At 37.2% G+C, this 22,042-nt stretch overlaps 1 protein-coding gene across 32 annotated transcripts in view; it reads left to right on the top strand.

Moving 5' to 3' along the window:
* ABI3BP (ABI family member 3 binding protein) overlaps nucleotides 1-22,042 on the top strand; it is a 262,501-nt gene that overhangs the window by 121,891 nt on the left and 118,568 nt on the right. For 25 of the 32 annotated variants that reach the window (XM_053220756.1, XM_053220744.1, XM_053220759.1 and 22 more), the window contains exons 10-18: nucleotides 3,094-3,171; nucleotides 5,073-5,147; nucleotides 5,894-5,968; nucleotides 6,817-6,888; nucleotides 7,338-7,412; nucleotides 18,730-18,795; nucleotides 19,917-19,991; nucleotides 20,544-20,618; nucleotides 21,491-21,565. In XM_053220756.1, the coding sequence (XP_053076731.1) occupies nucleotides 3,094-3,171; nucleotides 5,073-5,147; nucleotides 5,894-5,968; nucleotides 6,817-6,888; nucleotides 7,338-7,412; nucleotides 18,730-18,795; nucleotides 19,917-19,991; nucleotides 20,544-20,618; nucleotides 21,491-21,565 (666 nt within the window). The remainder of the gene's footprint in view (nucleotides 1-3,093; nucleotides 3,172-5,072; nucleotides 5,148-5,893; nucleotides 5,969-6,816; nucleotides 6,889-7,337; nucleotides 7,413-18,729; nucleotides 18,796-19,916; nucleotides 19,992-20,543; nucleotides 20,619-21,490; nucleotides 21,566-22,042) is intronic. The other 7 variants (XM_053220772.1, XM_053220761.1, XM_053220771.1 and 4 more) reach the window with 2 other exon arrangements.

Below are 22,042 nucleotides of genomic sequence, written 5' to 3'. Positions count from 1 at the left end.
TGAGCAGTTTTTTCCCAGAACACTGCTGTCCATTTTGAAGTGGATGATGTTTTTTGTTCCTTAGTCTTGTGTGATCTTTCCTAAATTTTTTGGTTTTTGTGAAGTTCTACATGCTGCCTTAATACCAATTCAGTCTTTTTGTTTTCTTTAGAGAATTACACAGTGGATATGTTTTGTTTTGTTTCTGCTTTTATTTTTCTGATATGATCCACTAAATCTTCAGGATTAAGTGTGATTTAAATAACGAAAAATTGTACGCAAACAGTAAATATAATTTTTGACTTTTCTGGCAAAACACCAGCTTAAATTTAATACATGACAAATTTCTTGTGCATTGAAAAGTTTGGCAGCTAGTATATTTGAAAATGTCCAGTAAATCCATCAAATGTACCGTCTTAAAAGACTACATTTAAAAATTACATTTTAAGGTTACCGTATTTAATGAGAAGAGATATTGCTTAAATAGTGCTTTATACTACCAAGGGAGAAATAAAGTTTCCTGAAGTTATTTAACACTGCAGTTCAGAAATGTACTATTTTCTTGAGGGGGTAAATCCTAAAAATAATATCCTCATTCCAACAGGGCCCATCATGGGACATCAAGAAATTAATAGCTTTTGTTCTAAGAACACATGGTGTGAGTAATGAACGAAATAAACAAGAAAGCTAGTATTACACACACCCCTCCCAGGGGCATATAAAGGGTTTGCCAAAGCTAAGACTTAGCCTGCCAAAAATGAAAGGAAACAACTGTGTTGAAAAAAGGTAGAGAAGAATCAGAGAGGAAAGGGAATTTCCTGGGTTTCAGTCCATGTTCTGGTGGCATTTTACTGTGTTCTTGCCAAGACTATGGTTGTACATAATGTAGGTGAATGCCCATGGCTTGATAAGAGACATAAAGGCTCTTTCATTCAAAAATCTCTATCTAACAATTTCTCTGATGTCTGAAATGGCATTTTTAGAAACACTCTATGCCTTTATAAGGTATTAGTGATGTGCGAAGAATACAAATGTCTCTTGGGAGGGTAGTTTACCTTTTTTTTCCCCCACTAACAGCCTAATTTTAGGTTAATGTGATTGCCAGCTGAGGGCATGTTTTTAATACAGGGAGCTAAAGCAAGGTAATCCAGAGCGTTGTTTGAAATAAGATCTATAGGTTAAAATAAATAGATAAATAGTCCTAGTCAGCCAAGGAAACCACCATAGGCTATTACCCAGGAAGGAGAGGATTCGCAAAGGTGTCTTGAAGGAGAAGAGGACACTGAAAAGAAAAAAAAAAAAAGCATTAAAAAAACCCTTTATCTCCTTACATGGCAAACCTTGAAAGTAACAGGTTTCATAAAAAACAGAGTTCATAAAAATCTGGAATCTGAATGTTTTTTCCTGTGCTCACAATCACAGTGGTTCTAAACAAAAGCTGTCACAGCAACAGAAGAAAATGTTAAGTTCAGAAATTTTAAAAATGGAGTTTATTATAAATTTCTACTGGATCTGCTTTTTAAATTATTTCATAGAGTCCCTCTCTTTATGCCCTGCTAAATTAACTTGAACAATGGTATTTAACATTTCTTTTGTACAGAAATGCTGTGCAACTTTATGTGTACATGAATCCAAAACACACACTTGATTGTTAGATGTGGCAAATATGGAAGCACTTGTGACCTCTCTTTCTAGCACTTTAAATCATTCCTGAAAACAATCAGCTGTCCGTAAAAATTTGTTGTAGACCTCCATAATACAGATTGAAACTGATTTGTTTCTATTATTGTGAAAGGGATGACTTTACAATTGTCTTGAAGTCCTTCAGAATAAATAATTTGTAGCCCATGTTAACTGTTAAGAAAATGGTCTTTACAACAGTGATGTGAACTACAGAAGGAAGTTTTTAAAACTTTGATACTCAAAGAACTTTGAGAGAATCACTTAGATCAGTAGTTCTCAGCAGAGGGCACCTTTGTCCCCAAGGAGATAAATGGCAATATCTGGAGACATTTTTGTTTTTCACAATTGTGGAAATGCTAATGAAATACGGTGGGTAAAGACCAGAGATGCTGCCAAACATTCTATACCACACAGTAACCACCCCCCGCCCCACTCCCACCACCGTGAACCAACAAAAAATTATCCAGCCCAAAATGTCACTAAAGCCAAAGTTGAGAATCCCAAGAAGTTCTGTATAGTCTTAGGACTCTAAAAAAAATTGAAAAATTAAAAAAAAAAAAGAAAAAAGAAAAAAATTCCATCTGATTATAATCATTCCAAGGTTACATGATTAGGGTATCTCAAGAATGAATTAATTAATTCATGCCACTAGACTTTCAAAATACTACAAATAAGTCATTGATTCAGGGTGCTACATAGCTGAGTCAAGTTAATCCTAAATGTATTTTTAAAATAAGAAATATCTTAATCATTGGGAATCCCTGGTATAAGAATGTATTTTCTTTAAAAAAAGAATACTTAAATTTTAGAAGAAAGTTTCCATAGTTTTCTGAAGAGGTTAAAAACATGGGGGAAAAATTATTTTATTCTTGATGCTAGCTCCCACAGAGACCAAAAGATCAGTGTTAATATGTGGCTCAAATAAATAGCTGTTATTTTTTGCCACAAATATTATTAACTATCTTAGTTTCCTATGTGTTTTATTTATTTTTCTCAAATTTTGGTGTCATAACCTATTGTTTTATTACTATGTATAATGAAGAAAATTTCTATGTATTCTTTTTTTTTTTTTAATTAGGAGTACTTGCATATAAAATTCTAGGGAGTATTTGCAATACAACCTATGCTTTCCAGAAACTCCTATGTATGAATCAGTATGACTTGAGAATTATCTCAAGTATTGGATTGTTATTTTTTTCTTCATTCCAATGCCAATTTAAATCTTAAAGAACTACCTAGAGTTAAGGAGATGGAATTCTGAAGAATCCCTAGTTGAAATGCCCAATAACTTTGTTGACTGCCTGGGGGGAAGAATTAAGAGCAAAATAGATTTCTTGAAATAATAGGTTACTTGATTATGTTTTCATGAATTATATTTGGACACTGTGTTATGAGGAAGTGAGGTAAATTGTTTGTTCTCTGACTTTTTAGCTAAGAATGAAACGTTGGCATTACCTGCTGAATCTAAAACACCAGAAGTAGAAAAAATCCCAGCACGGCCCGTAACAGGTAATGCGGTCCCTATGTTGTTAATTTTGAAAGAATAAATATTTTTTGAAATGGTAAATGATTGACAAGTTTACACCTTTTTTCAGTGAGGGGCCATTAGGAAATTAATCTTCATCATAAGCACAAACAAAGAGATTGTAGGTCCTTAATTTAACATTTGGAAAACCAACTGATGCAGAAGGAACTATTGAATCTTATGACCCATATGTAATATGGAAGATATATTTTTCACTCGCAATTAAAATTGTCACCTCAACATTCTAAAATATTTTTATACTAAAATGTAATACTGTGGTTTTGGTGCTTTCCTTTTTTTTCATTTTTCATTTTTCATTTCTTCACTTTTGCAAGTGGTCAGTTTAGCAAAATGCCATTATCCCTCCCAAATCTGTAGCTTGATATCTATGAAGGCAGCCTGGAATCACTTAATCTATAGAAGATTATGAAAGATTGACCATCCAAATATAAAGAAAATATATAATAGTTCAGTAAAAATCCTTTCAAGAATAAATGTGGATACATTTTCTCCATAGTTGATCAGCCATTACTAACAAACATTCAAGCATTTCTTCTCTAATGAACTGCCCAAGTCCAGGCCACTGGGGACATGTTATTCTCTGAACCACAGAGTTTTTGCCAGAGCAATACCACTTTATCCAAGTCCCAGTGAAACAAACATTTGCCCAGAATTTCCCCAAATCCACACTTAGCAAAATATCTCCAATCTAAAGTGAATTTTTTCATCTGTAAAATTACCATAAATTGAGATATCCGTGACATTTACCTTGTACTAAAGTCTTGGATTCATAACTGGTCCAGAAAAGATAAATATTGGTAGGGAAATAAAATAACATGATTTCAAGAAACCTATTCAAGTAGGAATATTTCTGCCAGAGTAAGAAGTATATGCTTCGACCTACCTGGGAGACGGACCTTCCATTCCCCACCTTCACGGGTGTGGGTCAAAGGTAGAAGCTATTTAAGATGCTGGAACAATCTATTCAAATAAAATTCCTGGGTAACTTTTCTAATTTCAATATAATTTGTCAATACCAAGAAAAGCATAGGCATGACTCAGTGGATGACTCCAAGTCCTTTTCTGCCCCAAAGATTGTATTAATTTTCCCCAGTTATACTTTATTGTCTTAGCACAGTATCTGATGGGAGAGTCTACGAATTTTAGTTCTCTGCCAAACCGTATTCACAGTTTTCCACTTCAGAAACACTTAGGCAAACACCATACCTCATTATTAAGTATTGTGTTTATTTTGTGTCTTTATCCTGCAGAATTCTGGAGTCATGTAGCTCACAGTTCATTCCAAATCCCAGTGATCCTGGTTCTTATTTACCTGAGCTCATCTTTGCCTTTGATTTAGCATTTGGAACAACCTTGTGGTTGAGCTTTTGAATCCTTAACATAATTTCAACCCCGTTCCAAGTTTTGCATGTTGACTGCAGTTAGGAAGAGAGAAATATTTAATGTAATAGTTTAAAATAAACCTTTTTGCCTTGGGTCATTCTTTTATTTGCCCATTTATTAATTCATTTAATAGATATTTGTCCCATGCTTGCTTACTCCAGACGTTGTGTTAAGCCCTGGAAATAATGAGAAGGAAAAAAGCAGGCAAATAAAAAATTATGATTAGTAAGTACTTTCATGGTGGTCAGTTCACTGTGCTTTTTGGAACACATCGAAAGTGCACCAAACTTAGCAAGGAAGGGTTGGGAGAAGTGTCCGCTCAGGTGCCTGGGGCAAGCCAGGGAGTCCTTCGTGGACTTGAAAAGGATTGGTATATATAAGAGTCCGTTGCTAATTCTAACTGGACACCAAAAGTGCCTTATGATCTTTGGGTGCTTCATCATTTTATCTTAATTTACAAGTTGTTTTTTTTACCTTCCAGTGACTCCTGAGTCAGTGCCAAGAACCACGAAACCTACTGTGTCTAGTGCATTAGACTTTTCAGAAAAAACACTGGGTAATTCTAAGAACTTTTTTTTCTTTAATAATTCCCAACACTCATAGAAACAAAAAGAAACTCCAATGCCTTCATTCCCACCTCCTTGATTTCCCCTGCTCTCTTACTAGCAGTAGTGAACCTTCCTATTTCTTGGACTAATTCCATTAGAGAGTTAACAACGTGTTTGATTTTGGTGACTCATATTTTAGGCAGCCCTAGATTCTAGATGCTGACTACACACACTTTTTACCAGTCTTTTGGGATGTGTAGGGAAAAAAACAAAAAACAGAATGCCAGTCTTTTAACCCACAAATCTTGCAGGGGTAGGGGAAACCTGGAAGTCTTCGCTGTGTCTGTGTTTTCTGTTTCAATAGGCTTCCCGAGTCTTACGTGCATGACACTTCAGGAGAATCCCCAGAAGTGTCATGACTTTTAATAAGAACTTCATGTCATGCAAGTTAGCAGGTGCTCGGTCCAAGAGAATCTAACTTGCTTTGTCCTTTTCTGCTGAAGAAAAGGAGCAGCATGTGATTTCTTGTGTACGTGTGATGTTGATCTTCCATGTCACACCACACCCTTTGAACCTATACCTTCACATTTTAACAGCTATGCAAAGCTTTTCCTGGAGGCGCCAGCTTTTCCCATGAAAGGCATCAGCTGCCCGGTGCACCCCGTGTAATGAGCATGCTTCACATGATGATGTGTTAACCACAGTGTCAAATCCTGACTCAGGGAGTTGCTGACTCAATTCTTCTTTATTTTAGTTCTCAGCGAAAGGACCCCGGAAACACTGCAAACTATTCTAATACCTAGGTTTGAATTGTCACTGAGCACTCTAGGTAAAAATTATTAAACATTACAGCTTGTTATTACCTTGGAAATTTAATGCATGCTTTAAAGAAATCCTTAGGCTAATTCATTCAAATTGATCTCCTCTAAGGAAAGAAGGGACAGATGCTTTATAGAACCGTAAGCTCCCCAACGTCAAGCCCTTAAATGTTAGAAAACATTTTATAACTTAGGATCCTGAAGAGTCTTTATGACAAATCCTTTCATGGTTTTTCTTTTTGGCGGTCATATTTTGATATTATATGTGATTCTTCTTACTCAAAATCACTGTGTCACTGAATAAATTATTTTCTATACTTTTTCTAAATATCTTTTTACTCCATTGTTTATCCTGGCCGAGAAGATGAATTTATGGTCTTTTTTGTAGACTGTTTCTTAGAATTTATTTATGAGTGCAATATCAAAAATTGTTGGAGGAGGAGGTTAAATATAAAGCCATGTAGTTACTGAGATTCTATCCTTAAAAGCCATTAGATGTACATTTTTTAGTTCAGATGTGTTTAGTGCTTGATTTGAGTTAAAATGAAATATATCTAAGGGCACACAAACACATAATTAAAGAAATCAGGAAAGTCATTTAGTAAAGGTGAAATGGAGAACCCAAATTCTTCAAATCTAGCAGCTCGATTATAAAGAATAGAACAAGAAGCTTGATTATAGTAGCCAGCACTGGAATCACAAGAATAAGAAATACGACTAACAACAATTTACTTGACATGAATAATTTTCCTTTTTGTGTCTTTTTTGTTGTTTTTGCAAGCTTGAGATTTTGAAAAATCTTTTCTCTGTTCCTTGTACCTCACTCAGGTTGTAACATGTCTTATATGTTTCGTTGCAGCTCCGAAAAGGCTTCCAGAATTTCCTCAGGCAAAAACACCCTTCCCTTTTGAGAAACCTGGGGGCACCTTGGGTAATAATAGCACCTTAAACCTGGTGTTAAGATGGGGGTGCAGATTGCTTAATTGTGTAGGCCACGTTTACTGGATCCTATGTCAGCAAACTTCAACGTACTGATGAATTTGGGTAACTCAACCAAACAAGGGATTGATTTAAAAACAAAAAACCCTTATTTGATGACATTTTCTACAACTTCAGTAACAGTCATCATTATGTTAATTCTATATAGATTTAGGTTTTGTCCTCAAAAATGTTGAAAGTATGACACCAAATTCTGGCCTGTTTCTGATCACTAAATGCTCTCTGGATGGATGCATAATGATTTCCCAACTTTTGATTGAAATAGTGTGTGCTTTTAATTGCAAGCTTCTGGTAGTCACGTAACCATACCGGCAACCTATTTGTATCCTTTTCTCCTCTCAAAAAATAATCTTCAGCGACTTCCATTTCTTTTTGCTGTAGCTTCCATTGAAAAGCCATGGATTGTGCCTACAAGTAAAATATATGAAGATTCCAAACCTCTCCCACCTCAAACTGGTAATTTTTTTCTTTTTAAAATCAATTGGAACAACAGTATTGAATAAATTCTCTTATTTTTATTTTTATAGGTTCCTTAGTTGATATCAAAATACTTGTAGTAAATGGTAAAGCTATAATGCATTCTTTTTTTTTTTTAATTTTTTTTTTCAACGTTTATTTATTTTTGGGACAGAGAGAGACAGAGCATGAACGGGGGAGGGGCAGACTGAGAGGGAGACACAGAATCGGAAACAGGCTCCAGGCTCTGAGCCATCAGCCCAGAGCCTGACGCGGGGCTCAAACCCACAGACCACAAGATCGTGACCTGGCTGAAGTCGGACGCTTAACCGACTGCGCCACCCAGGCGCCCAAGCTATAATGCATTCTTGATACTTGGAGGAATGTTGTGTTTTTCTCAATGCCAAAGTAAAACAGCTTTGTGTTTGTTTTAAAATTCTGTTTTAACGTCTGGATATATAATTAGAAGGGTGGCTAGAAGGTGAACTGTGAATTGGCACATGGATTTTCTAGAGACCTCTGTAGTGACATGGAGAACAGTAACAAAAATAAGGTATCTTGGGTCTGATGTGTATCAGCTTAATGTTTCCCTTGCAGGTGGATATTTGTTTTTTGTTTTTTTTTTCCAACAAAAATATTCAGTAAACAGTAGAGAGCTCACTATGTGCAGGGCATTGCTAAGTACTAAAATCTGTTAAGAACATTGTGATAAAGAGGAAAGACCACAGGTCTTGGCATTAAAAATGGACCTTGATTCCTGTTCTGGCTTTCCCATTAACAGTATACTTTAGCTCTTTTTCTACTTTCCTGGGTCTTAGTTTGTTCTTTTATAAATTGTGGCAATTGGCTTTTTCTCCTGAGAATTCTTTGTCCCACCATTAAGACTGATGAGGGAGACAGCTTCCCTTTAAAAAAAAAACACACAGCAATAACATATTTTCTTAATTAAAAAGTTATTTCCTATACATCTTGTCTTTGCTAGGGGTCTAGCAACTAAAGAGAATAGTCAGCATGTGAGAATTATACTAAAACCTCAGAAACCACTTGGTATGATTACATCCATGATTTTTGTTTTACTTGTTTGTATTTAATTGTTGTGCACTTCTAGTTGTGATGCTTTGAGTACATATAATATAGTATGTAATGTAGTTGAAGTTCATGTAATGAAGTTAAGTACACTGACATTTTGTGGTATTTTCCAGAAAGGATTCCAGCAGAGGACTGGTTTGAGAAAGGATGAGAATGAGCCTTCAGAGGCATAGATGTTAGCTAATTATTCCTTCTCTGTTACATGTAATGGGCTCAGATCTCAGCAAAAGATAAAAGGATGGCATCACATGAAGTAAGCATGTCTATTATAGTCTTCCCTAGTTTTCTCCAGTGGGAAAACACTTGAAAGTCGGTGATGGTTCTCAACCATCCAGAGAAGTCTCAAATTGGGTCTTACACGGGCTTCGTTCCCCTAGAGTCACTGACCCTGAAACTGTAATGCAATTACTTAATGTGGGTGCAAAAATATCCTTAGCATTCCAGGTCACCTGAGTCTAAAATCTGGGTCCGGGGTAGAGTTCATATGGAGCCATTCCACAGGCCCAGCTGCACTGTGGCTATGGAGCAACAATCAGTCCGTGGACCTGTGTGATGGTTTATCTCCTGCACTGTGGCATGCCTGGCCTGGCTCCCATGTCCTTCATGAGGATTATGGCTCTCAAACCAAACTAGGGCCCATGGGACTAAATAAAGGCTTAGACCCCTTTCATCTCTTAGCTTGGGTTATTTACCTTGGAGGCATAGGGCAACCTGCATTTCCGTTGAGCAGCCTGTAGTTTTTTTGTGTCTATGATTATTCAAGAATGAACTGACCAGAGCCTCAAGGAAACTGCTTATGGAATTTTAATGGCTAGGACATGAAATATATAAAAATCCTGAACTGAACTAAGCTTTGGGGAGGGAGGAGAATATGTTGGGAAGGGAGGATTGTAGGGTTACAAAGAGAGATGAAATTAAAGATCCTAGTGAAGGAAAAGTTCCTTTTGCCTTTAATTCCAGAAAGGAATATTCTGGCCTTGCTCTGATGGAGTATAAATAGTGGCTAATGCAGCAGGAAGTGCTTGCATTATTCCGTTACCTCACTGCTGCCAGAGCAACCTTAAGCTGCCAGAGAACTTCCAACTTTGACTGCCAACCCCCTCTGGATGAAGTGTTGGGCTTGTCATGGCTGTAACAGTTCAGTAGGTAATGATCTCAGGCATGAGCATTGGCCCTAGAAATTTGTAAGCCTTCCCTCACAATACTTAAATTTTATATTTCTGCTACTTAGTATGCTCCTTGGAACAGCAGCATTGGCATCACCAGGGAAGTTGTTAAAAAGGCATAATCTTGGGCTCTACTCCAAATCTACTGAATCAGGATCTGCTTTTTAAACAAGGTCTCCAGGGAATTGGTATGAATGTAAAGTTTGAGAAGCACTACCTTATCACTAACCTCTAATATTTTACACATGTAGGTAAGAATCATCAAATGTAGTCAGTTGTAGGATGGGAGGCCTCAGGTCAATATAAGATTGGTTTCTCAAAGTGGGTGATTATGTCTTGTTTCTACTAATGCTTCTATCTCTTATGTAAGTGTTCTGTGTGGCATCTTCCTAACATGTTAAAATTAAAATTTATCCTATATATTGTGACTTAAAGAGTTGATATATTCATGCTATCCTTTCATTCATTTAAGACTTTCCTGTTTCTTGTGATTAATTTTGTGTGAATTTATATGGGTACTAAGTTTCTATTTCCTATTTAGTTTCAATGTATAGGATTATTTTACTTTCCAGTCATTCACCGTGGTTTCCTAATGGAATTGTTTTAGAAAGTCAGAAGAGAGAGGGGTAGAGATAGTAGTGGAATGCTGGTCCATAATAGCATTCGTCCCATTTTTAGTTATTATATGTTTTGAAGAAATGATACATTTTAGCTGGCGTTAATGATATTATTAACACTTTTTTGTTAATAATGAACAGATTTTGTTTTCTTTGGGGTATAGTGTGTCTGTATTTGCTATATGAACTCCCTTCAGCCAAAGACCACTAGGACCACACCTGTATTTGAACAAAGTTAAAGCTATTGCTCATTCTAACAATGGAGAATGCAGAGCATGAGGAACTGTGGGGTCCTTGGTAAGAGGGTACTAGAAAGGACTCACTGTAGGACTTGGTCTTGTGTTAGGTGATTCTGGGGAGGGTCCAAGGAAGCAACGCCTGGATTGGCTGCTGCCAAAAAACGGGAGTAATTCCATAACCAAGTATCTTAATTCTTAACTAGAAGGCAGGAAGAACAGTGAAGTTGTGATTGGTAAATCCATATTAGCCAGAAAGTGGGGATAGTAATTTTTGTTTTGCACACAACCAAACAGTGGTCTTGTTTTTGTCTTGATCTGTGTCGGTCACCCAGCGGTCTTGTCTGATATCAGTGTTACTTCAAATTGTTGATGTTGAGCAGGAGAGTGCCACAGGCCAACTCCTGGGTGCCAGGCCAACTGCTGGGTGCCAGAGGCTGCTTTTCTCTTTAACAACCATTAAGTGTGACTTACCAGTACCTTTTGTAGAATTCATTTTGCTTCAGCATTTACTAGATTTGTTTTCCATATTTACTTCATGTTTTATATCAAATGATCACAGCACATGCTCTCAAAAAGCTGTCTGTATTTGGGATATAAAAAAGCTGTATGGAAATTCTAATTTGCATGCTGATTATTTAAATCCCTAGGTCAATTCAATAGATTATGAAAGAGTGAAATAGGGTATTTGGAATTTGGAATATTGTGGAAAATCTGAGAAGTGTAATCATCAAACATGTTCTTCCCCACTTTTAGCCTATTTGCTCCAACCTTAGTATGGCATTTTTTGATCTCATCATTTAGAATTGTATTTTGTATTCAACCTTCTCTAAAGTATGTTGAAGTAGGATTGATTGATATCTTTATTCTCTTGGCAAACCTAAGTTTCCTTAAAGTTTAGAAAAGAGAGGATTAAAATCTGCTCTATAATTATACATCAGAATGTATACTCTTTAAAATAAATTCTATATTAAAAGAAAGTTGGCCACCTTTTAAAAATATGTAAGTGCTTGTAACAAAAACTCAGGAAAGAAAATTTTTCTGATGACATGATAGAATTGGTCTTAGGTTCTGTTGAAAAGTGGCCAGTTGACTATGATTTCTGTGTACTATAGAGTGAGTTCTAGAAGAGTAGTCTACCTTCCGGTCCCCCAAAGAAGTGTGCATTTGTGTGTATGTGCATGCACTTGTTGAATTGCTTCTTCATTGGTATAATTTTGTATTTGCACAGCAATTTCCTATTAAGAGATTGAAAGGTTGTATATATACCATCCTATTGATCCTCCAGAAGTCCCTGGAAATAAAGAGAGTTACCATTTTCTTTTAAAGCAACAAGTGAGAGGCTTGCCCCTGAATGAGTGGAGGAGCAAAAACTAGATCCTCATTGGTTTCTTTCCTAAGCTTCTAACAACTACACCAAGTTAAGAGTGAAATAATGTTATACAGTTTACTTCGAAATTTTTTCTTGAATAGCTTCCCAACAGAGCAAATGATGCTAGGACCAGGTGCCTTCTAGATTTTTAAGCAACATTAAGTGGTCTGTGAGTAAGACTGGCCACTTTCTGACATTCATTCTTCTTGTGAATGTGATCACTGATCTGTGACCTATGCAGTGACACAGCTGGGTTAATAACCAACTCAACTACGTAGTAGTTATGTGGCTGTAGACAAGTGATTTAACCTCTGAGAGTCTCAATTTTCTCACCTATAAAATGGAAATATAATTTTTTTCATTGAGTGTTATGTCTTGGAAATAATGTGTTTAAAAAAATAGTGTAAGTCACTAAATCTAATTCACAGTACTTGAGAGGTACTCTGTCATCCTTTCCTTAATACAATGGACTCTTGAATTGAATGCATCCCTTCCTACCACACTGCCCATCCCAAACCTCCTGAATTGCTGCAGATACTCAATAATAATAGTAATAATAATAATACAATAACATGACTGGAAAAAAGGAAGAAGGAAGAGAGACAATAAAAAGACTCTAACTTGCATATAAGCTTAACAAAAGATTCTTGGGTCTTCATTTCACTTGTTTAAACATTTTTTTAAAAAGAATGTATAGGATATATGCATTGTTATTTAAAGAGGCATTGCCCCCATGGAATGGTCTGACATCTTATTAACTCTGGGCAAGGATGTATAACACAGCCACACTGTTGAGTTAGAGTAGCAACTTGAATCTTTCTATAAACTGGGCCCTGAGACCCTTCCTAGGTTCAAGGAGTAAAATGATGTGTGACCAACTTGCTCTGTTTGCCATGGGCATCAGAGGTGGGAGAGGCAGCATAAATGATGTGTGTACCATCCCACAGCTCAGGCACGTGCATCATTTCTCAAGCCCTTATGTCATTGAAGGGGTAAGATGGAAATCATCTTTTGGTTTCTGGCTTCATAGTGTCATCAGTGTTAAGCCTCCTTAACTTGATCATCCACTTAAAAAGACCATCAGTTAGTACCAGGAAAGAATTTTTTTTTTAATTTTTTAAGTTTATTTATTTTGAGAGAGAGAGCATGAACAGGGGAGGGGCAGAGAGAGAGGGAGAGAGATGATCCTAAGCAGGCTCCATGCTGTCAGCCCAGAACCTGACTCAGGGCTCAAACTCACAAACTGTGAGTTCATGACCTGAGCCAAAACCAAGAGCAAATGCTTAACCGATTGAGCCACCCAGGTGCTCCAGAAAATATATTTTTTTTTTGTTTACTTACTTTTAAAACAAAGTTTTTTTTTTTAAGGTTTATTCATTTTTCAGAGACAGAGCATGAGTGGGGGAGGGGCAGAGAGAGAGGGTGAGAGTAAGACAGGCACCCCAGGCAGGCTCCGCACTGTTAGTCAGTGCAGAGCCTAATGTGGGGCTTAAACTCATGAACCATGAGATCATGATCTGAGCCAAAGTTGGACGCTTAACCAACTAAGCTACCCAGGTGCCTGTAATACCAAGAAAGATTTAAAGTTTGTTTGTTTTATTTTCAGAGAGAGAGAGAACGAGAACATGCACACCCAAGCAAGCAGGGGAGGGACAGAGAGAGAGGGAGAGAATCCCAAGCAGGCTCTGTGCTGTCAGCCCAAAGCCTAATGTGGGGCTCGAACCCAGGAATGGTGAGATCATGACCTGAGCAGAAACCAAGAGTTGGTTGCTTAACCGACTGGGCCACCCAGGTGCCCTAGTACCAGGAAAGATTTAAAGCTCAATTCAGACAAAGATAATGGTTTCTTTATACAACCCAAGATGATCTGACATGTTCATTTTCATTTTTAGAAAACTCTCCTGACTGTTCTTTTCTCAGTGTACCCAGACTAACTGATTTTTCCCTCCAAATGTACTGTGACTTATTATTAAGACGACTCCATCTTCTGGCATAATTCCTTCCCCTTGAACAACAAACAGTTATCCTTAGAAGCTCTCCCTTGACCACAGAGTCAAAACTGAGAATGATCAGCCTCAGTCTTGTCATTAGAATCTACTTTGAGAGCTGCCTTTAGGAGTTCATCACTTACTATTTTCAGTACTTTGTAGAACTTCAGGAAATTACTATATGCACTTAAGATCTATAAATCATTTAAAGACCTGAACGCTGAATGATCACACATGGGGAGTGGTATACTGGTTGGAAAATTGTGGTTTGCTCAGAGTGGTTGAAGAGAGATTGAACTCTATCTACATTTGGACCTTACTGCCTCCCTGTGAGTTGTTGATGATTACAGATCTGGCCCACCCAACTGGATTAAGCCCTAGAGAGGAGAAAAAAGTGGAGATGAGTGGTAGTGTTGATGCTTACAGAGCAGGAAAATAGGATTCACGTGTAGCAGATGGTTTACAGATTCACTGTGGCCTCTTAGAGATTTACAGCCTCAGCCTTTGGTTTTGCTTCATGAGCATTTTCTTGTATGCACTATTTTCACAAATTTCAAGTCCAAACAGAAAGATACTTTATTTTTCCATCAACTAAGGAAAGCACGATGTATTTATTTAAATGGTACTGAGAACTGTGTGTGTGGTGTTCATAAATGCTTTTCTCATCCCGCTATTTATTGATAGTCCTATTGTATCTTCCCGTTGCTTCTTCGTATGTTTTTAGGATTCTATTTCCATGGCAGGGTATGGCCACATAAGCATATGGCAGGTAATTGATTGTGTAGTAGAGGAAGAGATCTGTGTGCACAAGTATGTGTATCATAAAATAATTAAAGGGGCCTATTCATTTATTTTCATTTGTCCTTACTAAGAGCATGAACTACTCAGCTGTCAAACTGTTATTTGTTCATTGTAATGGCCATCTTGCAGGTTAACTCTATTAATTCTACTAATTAATAGAGTAATTATTCCTATTTTATTGAGTCTCCACCATGTACCAGGCTCTGGGGTAAAATAAACTTTGGAGTGCGTCATGAACATGACTGACTCAATTTCTGTCCTAATGACGCCTTTCACCTAAGAATTTGATGAAAAAGGAAAGTCTTTCACATAGGTACTAACATTCATGGAATTTGAGTGGAATAAATTGATAAGTCCTTAATAAGTGGAAATGCTTTATCTGTGTGCTATCACATTTCCAGAGCAATATCAGAGCATTTTTATGATGGGATTTACATCTGATTAGTTTTTTAAAATCATTTTTAAAAAATGTACAACTGGGGCACCTAGGTGGCTCAATTGGTTAAGCATCCGACTTTGGCTCAGGTTACAGTCTCATTGCTTGTGAGTTTAAGCCCAATATTGGGCTCTCCACTGTCAGCACAGAGTCCACTTGGGATCCTCTGTCTCCCTCTCTCTGCCCTTCCCCCACTAGCACTCTCTTTCTTTCTCTCTCAAAAATAAACATCTAAAAAAATAAAACATGTAACCAACAAAACATAATTTAACAATGTGGTTTTAGGAAGTTGTGAGCAAATGAGCAAATGTTAGTATGGCTTATTTCATAATAATTTTTCTGAGAAATATAAAAGTGAAATTGAGTTATCATGATAAGTCATTACTGCTACTTGAAAGAAAATAATAGCTCTTTCTAACCTTCGAATTGAACTACCTATTTTACTTGTGTTGGATTGGTTCTGCAACTTTTGGTCCCATTTATGTTCTGTGAATGCGAGACTAGAGATAATGCTTAATGTTAAACAGGAGCATTTCGTCCACATCGGTGATAGAAAATATTTGCCTCTGAACAGTAATGCATGATAGCATGTGGAGAGTCTAAGAAACAGGAATTTGCTCTTCACTCTTAGCTATCTTTCACTCTTATAGCTGGAGTAGCCTTTTAAAAGCCAAGAGGCCTAATCATTTGACACATTTTACTCTGGTATAGAAACACATATACAAGAATTTCATAAAGAAATCAAGAGCTGTTTTTTTTTAATTTATTATTTTTTTAATGTTTGTTTATTTTTGAGAGAGAGAGAGAGTGAGTGGGGAGGGGCAGAGAAAGAGAAGGAGACAGAGAATCTGAAGCAGGTTCCAAGCTCTGAGATGTCAGCACAGAGCCCAACGCAGGGCTTGAACCCATGAACAGTGAGATCATGACCTGAGCTGAAGTCAGATGCTTAAACGACTGAGCCACCCACGTGCCCCATTTTTGTTGTTTGTTTGTTTGTTTTTGTTTTTCTTTTGAGAGAGAAAGCGTGCATGAGCAAGTAGAGGGGCAGAGAGAGAGAGAGAGAGAGAGAGAGAGAGGGAGAATCCCAAGCAGACTCCACTGCTGTCATTGCAGAGCCTGATGCTGGGTTTGGTCTCACAAACTGTGAGACCATGACCAGAACTGAAATCAAGAAGAGTCAAATGCTTAATGAGCTGAGCCACCCAGGTGCCCCAAGAGCTGTTGATTTTTAGAGAACTCCATTTTTGACACTGTTCTCTCCTCCGGTATCTATTATTTGAGATTCACAAAACGTGTTTAAATTTTTTTAATATTTATTTATTTTTGAGAGAGAGACAGAGCATGAGTGGGGGAGGGACAGAGAGAGAGGGAAACACAGAATCGGAGGCAGGCTCTAGGCTGACAGCACAGAGACCGATGCAGGGCTCGAACTCGTGAACCGTGAAATCATTACCTGAGTCAAAGTTGGATACTTAACTGACTGAGCCACCCAGGTGCCCCAAAAAAGTGTGTTTAAGCCATGAGTGAAGGGGGGGTGATAACGTGCCTCTCAAAGCTGCTCAAACAACATAAAACTTCCAGCAAGTGGTATTTGTGAGTTATTAGCACTCTTGTTCTTAACTATTCAACTCTCAGAAACTCCAGAAATAGAAATAGCAGGGACCAAGTCTTCTGGAAGATGTGTTATTTTAATATTAAGTATATTTGAGAAAATGTTTTAGGTGTGAGAGGTCTGTGATACTTGGGAACTTCCCAACATGAGGCACCATGGCCAGAGGATGACAGAAGGAGGGCTTCCTTCCCCAGTATAGTGCTTTCTGAGAATAACTTGAGGGAAGATGGCAGCCTGGCTTGCAACCAGGCAAATAGAAAGGAATTATCAATATAGAAAAGAAATAGAAAGGGGGTACTCTTGGGACAAAAATTACAGAATATAAGAAAGCTGGTTCAGTGTTACTAGATAGAAGGGATGTGTATGACTTAGGGTAACAAAAAGACAGTTGTAGCGTTTTTCAAAAGTTAGCAGCAATATAATTAAAAGTCAAGATACTTATTCATAACTTCTAGTATAAGAAGTTTAAATAGAAGTTGGGAAAGTTTTCCTAATTTGTTTGGTAATACGTAGGGCTGACTTGGGTATATCCATGACTTGAAATTGGCTTGAAGCAAGCAAGATCAGCAACCACCAGCATTTTTGTCCTTCAAAAGGTTTGTCATTCTTATCTGACTCTTTAAAATTGAAGCTAGGCTAAAGAAAACCTTGCATTGCAATTTAAAGCATTGGCTCTTAGAACATGTGCATGACTCAGAATGTTCTTTCTGTTTTTGAAGATTTTGCAAAGTAGTAGATTGGCCTTCACAAAGAGAATTCTATTTCCCGCTTCTTCAGTATGTGGTGCAATATAAACTGCCCTCTGTGCATACCTGGGTGTATCACACAGTCTGATATTATCTTTCTTACACCTTCAACTAGCGCTGGTTCAAAGTCATGACATGGTCGCTGACTGACAAGTAACCTTGCTGAGTAAATTTTCCTATGAATTCCTTTTTAGTTTATTTCTGTAGAGCCATTTTGAATGGGTCAGGAAAGTAACATGTATCTCATGACAATTAATGCTTTCTCTTCACCTCCCATTACCATACTGACAGCTCTTTGTGCAGAAAAAGAGAACATCTTTAATTTTTATTTTGATGCTCTTTTTGCTTGCAGATTCAACTCTTACGTGAACGTGAAATTTATCCCTGTATTAAGATCAACCTTGTTTTCCAAGGTCACCCTGCTTTCCTTGGTTTATGTAGAATATTAAATTTATCCTGAAATCCACCTAGATTGTAGAAGGGCTCATGGCTCCACTAGGAATATAGAAAGAAAGTTGCCTCCAGGTAAAGTGGCAGGAGGCGTGGTGCAAGAAGAGAGTACTGGTCTTAATTCAGCTCTTCTTGGCCCTGTTAATGGGATGACAAATACACTGAACTTGACAAAGCCTGTGTGGGACCACTGGCAGATGTCTTCACGGCTGCGAATCTCAACTTCATCATATAGAAAATGGAATTAACACCCCATTATCTAGAAAATGGGTATAATGCCTACCTCACATGTTTCTCAGGGATATTGAGAGGGTTAAATAAGCTGATATGTGAGAAAGTGCCATGCAAACTGGAAAGTGCTGTCCAAACATAAGACACCATGATGGTAACTTTTACTAAGTAGGAAGACTAAGCTATTTGGTGCAAATAGCTTCAATGTGACTGTTGTTTCCTTCTTTGGAAATCTCTCCTCAAATTGCTTCTGACTCATTTATGTTTATACTCTTTGAAGCTCTTTGATTTAGAGCTGGCACCACTTCATTGTAAATATATAGCACTATGTGCACATCACCCACGAGGCCAGTGCCAGGGCTCACTGTACAAAAGCCTTTAGTTTGGGGAAAGCCTAGAGGCAAGTCTTAGTGATTGCTTACACATTTAGTGACAAGACCAATAGCCCAGAGCCTAAACGCACTAGCACTTACATAAAACTCTGTTTTACCCAGCATTAAACTGTGTCATGAAATTTTTTTAAATTAATCAAAATTAACATCTTCTCGTTTGTTTTACCTTTTCTTTTAAAAGCAACTTATGATGTTTTCTCAAGCCCTACAACATCAGATGAGCCTGACATATCAGAACCCCATACAGGTATACCCCGCCTCTCAATTCTCTCTTTGGAAGCCAAATGTTCTGACAACACTACGCCTCATTCTTGCTTTAACTTGCACAGAGTGAAAAAGCTCTCTGCAGGAGAGAAGTGGCAGTCTGTGTCAGTGAGATGGATTCTACCCATTTCTCTGTTGAACGATTACTTCTTTATCAGTAATAAGCTCTGCCACACGTGGGAGATGCAGATAAATTTGGTTGCCACTGACCCAGAGTAATGTATTAACAGAATCACTCTAAAAAGGTTTTAGATTCTTAGGGACTTTTCTGTAGAGCAGTGGTTCTCAGATGGGGATGATGTTTCTCTCTTCTCCCCCCAGAGGCATTTGGCAACAACTAGAGACATTTTTGATTGTCACAACTGGGGAAGGTGGCACTGACTTCTAGTGGGTAGAGGCCAGGGATACTGCCAAACCCTGCAATGTACAGGACAGCCCCCCTCCCCCCAACAACAAAGAATTATGCAGCCTTAAAAGGCAATAGTGATGAGCTGAGAAATCGTGCACTAGAGCAATCATGTCATTCCTTGGTCTATAGAAGTTCAGTTGGATCTGATCTTTGGCATTCTCCTACTGATCCACATACAGTGAATGTAACTCAATCTAATAATTCATTTTAGCAACTGTTTATTAAGCACCTACTAAACTAGGTACTAAGAGAGATTCCAAGTCAATATGAGTGGTCTCTGCTAGACATAGATATATGTCTGATATTTTTGTATATTTCGCCTGATATCCACATTATTTGTGCCATGATAAAAGCAAATAATTTTAAATAGCAGAAAATAAGAGAAAAAATGGAATAGAGTGTTGAGTGTGTTCACTTAGTAGTTAAAGAAAGGTGAGAAACCAGAAAAGCCAACTGAAGACAAGTTGAATACATGAAACGTTTTTATAATGGTTTCTAATGTTTAAAGTATATAAGTTTTTAAAAGTGAGTTCATCTTCAGCTCCTAATGAATCACTAGTTTTAAAATGTTGGTCAGCAGTCGTTCAAGTGTTCGTGATGCTTTTCCCCATATGAGGAATAATTTATTACTCATGAATTTGTATTTTATTCTTGGGGCCTTCTGCTTTTATAAATGTTGACATTTATTCCAACAGAAACAAGTGATCCATTTCTGGATTCTGTCCCACCTAAAACTTCTAGAACTCTTGAACAGCCAAGGGCAACACTGGGTAATGTTTTTAACAGAAAAATCCTACTTTGTTTTCCATCAAGAGAAAATCCATGTGAATGCCATTCTTCCAAATGACCATTTCATTCCATCACATTTAATCATTTATTTCATTCCTATTTCTGAATATATATATTTTTTCCTGTAATGCAGTCATCTTATGTTCCATTTTGGGTGTGTGCACCCTCTCTTTCTCTCTCTTTTTGAACTCTAATAGATGATTATTTTTTCCATTCTTAAAGGAATGAAAAGCTTTGAAAACTGCATGGACTCTTCATCATCCATATCATCCCATCTCATGTGTTTATGGCCTGTATCACCTCTCTTCCATGTGTTGAGTCTGCCTGGAGTGAACTGCTGAACAATCATCATTCTGACCTTTTCTTTAAATCATTATTTCATCCACCAGCTTTCAACACTATATGCATTTTTCATTCTTAATCATGGACTTGTAGCATGTGCTTGGTAACACCATCTAAAAAGCATGTTAAAATCCTTAAAATACCTCTTTTTAACTGGAATGACTTGGTGGGTGGGGTGTTTGTATTTTCAGCTCCAAGTGAAACACCATTTGTTCCTCAAAAACTGGAAATCTTTACTAGTCCTGAAATGCCACCTACAACACCTGGTAACTAATGATGTTTTTATTTGTATACTTTGAAAGAACAGATAAAATGACCAAAAAGAATCTGTTACGTTGGATTTCGAGAATATTTTCAGTAGTAAATATTTCCTTTATTCTATACCATGAAATTCTTCCAAGAACTAGGTTATCTATCATACTTTGCCTTGTGAGAATCCTCAAAGAATCTCCATAATCTTGGTGTCCATATATTTGAAGAATTATTTCCCTTCTATAATCCTTTCAATTCTGCCAACCAGAAAACAGAAGTGGAATTACAGACCATAGTTATTCTAAAATACATTCCCTTCTATTCAGCATGATTAGATAGCACTTTGTCAGAATATTTTTCTCAAAGTAGTCTAAATATAAAGAGCACCGAGTAGATTCTATATCCCTGGAAATGATAAGAAAAGATGGGTAAGAAAGATAACACAGCCTACATTCTACAATGGTCTAAAAGTTATTAGAATAATGTAATTCATTAACTCCTGGTGAGGTTAGTAATGAGCTACAGAATTAAAGAAGTTCTGAACTTCCATTCTCTAAATCCCAAATATTTGTGTTTGTCCTCTGTTGTTTGGTAAATTATCTTTTGAGTTCTTAACTGTACCTTGTGTTCTTGAATCCCTCAAGAGTGCTTACCTCCCAGTACATTTAACTCAACAATATACCTTCAGTGTTCATATAGACACTTAATTCATTTTGGCCCAATCAGCACATTTATTGAGAACCTTCTGGGTATAAAGCACAGTGCCTGGCATTCTGGGCATACAAAGAAATAAAAAGCAGTTCTTGTACTCAAGGAGTTTACAATTGTGACCTGATTGGCCTCTGTGCAATATTATTTATCAAAGCTATATTAAATCTTCTTTCAGCTACCCAGCAAACTACATCTATCCCTTCTACACCTAAACGACGCGTCAGGCCCAAAAAACCAAGAACCAAACCTGGTAAATAATGGTCTCTTTAACTTCTCAGGATACTTAATTCCAAATACATAATGTCTCTATTTTCTTTTTCATAAAAAGAAGCTATGTGATTCTACAGGTCAAAGTTTCTTCACAAAATTTGAAATTAGCTGAAGATGAATTAATGCAAAATGACAAAAATCAGACAATTTTTCAATAAGACTTCATTGAAAATTAAGTCCGTGATCTTCTTGCTTGTGAATTTCGGTATAAACCCAGAAACAAGTCCTAATGTCTTGTTAGTGTTAGGAAGTAAGATAGTTAGTGTGACTCATTTCCTTGGTATGCATGTATATTTAGGTGTTTATTAGGCTAGCAGTTGGTGTTTGGGGAGCCTACTATGTTTTCAACTGAGCTGGGGCAGTGGCTGAGAGGAGAGACCATGACTCTGACTCTCCAAATGCTTATAATCTCAAAAAGATGCTACAGCACAGAATGAGAGAGCTGCTTGTGAGACTA

The sequence above is a fragment of the Acinonyx jubatus genome, chromosome C2, assembly GCF_027475565.1.
Source record: "Acinonyx jubatus isolate Ajub_Pintada_27869175 chromosome C2, VMU_Ajub_asm_v1.0, whole genome shotgun sequence".
Taxonomy (NCBI): domain Eukaryota; kingdom Metazoa; phylum Chordata; class Mammalia; order Carnivora; family Felidae; genus Acinonyx; species Acinonyx jubatus.
The sequence above is the reverse complement of the archived record's forward strand: the minus strand, read 5'-3'. Positions and strand labels throughout refer to the sequence as shown.